Source organism: Mastomys coucha, unplaced genomic scaffold (assembly GCF_008632895.1).
Source record: "Mastomys coucha isolate ucsf_1 unplaced genomic scaffold, UCSF_Mcou_1 pScaffold5, whole genome shotgun sequence".
NCBI classification, from domain to species: domain Eukaryota; kingdom Metazoa; phylum Chordata; class Mammalia; order Rodentia; family Muridae; genus Mastomys; species Mastomys coucha.
In genome coordinates, this window is record NW_022196911.1 from 44,174,357 (window position 1) to 44,176,065 (window position 1,709).

Below are 1,709 nucleotides of genomic sequence, written 5' to 3' on the forward strand. Positions count from 1 at the left end.
GGACCAGTGTGTTTGGAGGGGTGGGTTTCTCTTTTATCAATCTCTCCCCTTACCTCTTTGATTTTTCTCCCTTCTCCCAGATCTTCCCCAGTAACTGCCATGGATCTCATCTCAGCCTTCCTGAAGTGTGCTTCAGAAAAGAATTTCCAACAATTAGCTAAGGAGTTTCTGCCTCAGTACTCTGCATTAATCAGTAAGGCAGGAGGCATGCTCTCTCCAGAAACTCTGGATGCTATTCACAAAGCCCTCCAGGAGGGAAAACTCTCTGATGTCATGAGCCAGATTCAGGAAGTGATTAGTGCTGCAGAGAATGCTGTCCTGGAGGTGGCTGTGATCGGGGAGGCTGGGACTGGCAAGTCCAGTTTCATAAATGCCCTTCGAGGGGTGGGTCACGAAGCAGCGGAATCTGCTGACGTTGGGACCGTGGAGACCACTAAGTGCAAAACCCCCTATCAACATCCAAAATATCCCAAGGTGATCTTCTGGGACCTGCCTGGGACCGGGACACCCGATTTCCACACTGACACTTATCTAGACAGAGTGGGATTTGCCAACTATGACTTCTTCGTCATCATTTCTTCTTCCCGCTTCAGCCTCAATGATGCTCTCCTGGCTAAGAAAATCCAGGATGCTGGGAAGAAGTTCTACTTTGTTAGAACCAAGGTGGACAGTGACTTATATAATGAAAAGAAAACCAAACCCACAACTTTCAAGAAGGAGAATGTTCTTCAGCGTATTCGAGACTATTGTCTGGATAATCTCATGGATATTGGAGTGACTGCGCCACACATCTTCCTGATCTCCAACTTTGATCTGGGTAGTTTTGATTTCCCAAAGCTGGAGGAGACTCTGCTGAAGGAGCTCCCTGGGCACAAGCGCCATATGTTTGCCCTGCTCTTGCCCAATATCTCTGATGTTTCCATTGAGCTAAAGAAGCATTTTCTTCAGGAGAAGATCTGTCTAGAGGCCCTGAAGTCGGCAGCTGTGTGCTTCATCCCCTTTATGACCTTCTTTAGCGGCTTTGATTTGGCTCAACAAGAACAGTGCTTGAAGGATTACCGAAGCTATTTTGGCTTGGATGATACATCTATTAAAGAGATTGCTGAAAACCTGGACACACCCTTGGAAGACATCAAGGGCGAACTCAAGTGCTTGGATTTCTGGTCCCTTGCAAAGGATGACAATATAATAGCACAAGCTAGGAGAGCTGCTGAAGCTTTTTATGCCGTGAATGGAGGCCCTGGATCTTCTGTCTTCCAGGCTTTAAAAGTCTACTATCGGCGCACACAGTTCCTTAACATGGTGGTTGATGATGCTAAACATCTCTTGAGAAAGATGGAAAAAGCAAATGTTGCCTAGCTCAACAGCAAATGGATTTCAGGGCTTGTGTGTCCAAATTGGCAACGGGGTTGGTTGTCCTTCCACCAAACTCCCAGGCCAGCTCTTCTCTAAGTTCCACAGAATTGTATCCCATGGAGGAAGTTCATTGCTTCCCTTTAGAGATCACTACCATGCATGAATTGTTTTTGCTCACACCCTGTTTTCTGTGTCCATTGATTTATTATTCTTGATTTTAGCCAGCAATAGCATACAATCTGCCTCTGGGTGAAGAGATAACCTGTTTCTGATCCATTTACACCAATAAAAAAGTTTGTAATTGTTGTGATCATAAAAAAGAAAGAGCTATAAGAATATGTTCTGGCGGGGTG

The 1,709-nt window shown here is 45.5% G+C and overlaps 1 protein-coding gene across 1 annotated transcript in view; it reads left to right on the forward strand.

Annotated features, from left to right (window-relative positions):
- The window catches only part of LOC116078795 (T-cell-specific guanine nucleotide triphosphate-binding protein 1-like), a 15,652-nt gene extending 13,994 nt beyond the window's left edge, over positions 1-1,658 (forward strand). Inside the window, exon 2 of the mRNA XM_031354110.1 lies at positions 81-1,658. Within this exon, the coding sequence (XP_031209970.1) occupies positions 100-1,359 (1,260 nt within the window). The 5' untranslated portion in view covers positions 81-99 and the 3' untranslated portion in view covers positions 1,360-1,658. The remainder of the gene's footprint in view (positions 1-80) is intronic.
- Positions 1,659-1,709: the final 51 nt, after the last annotated feature.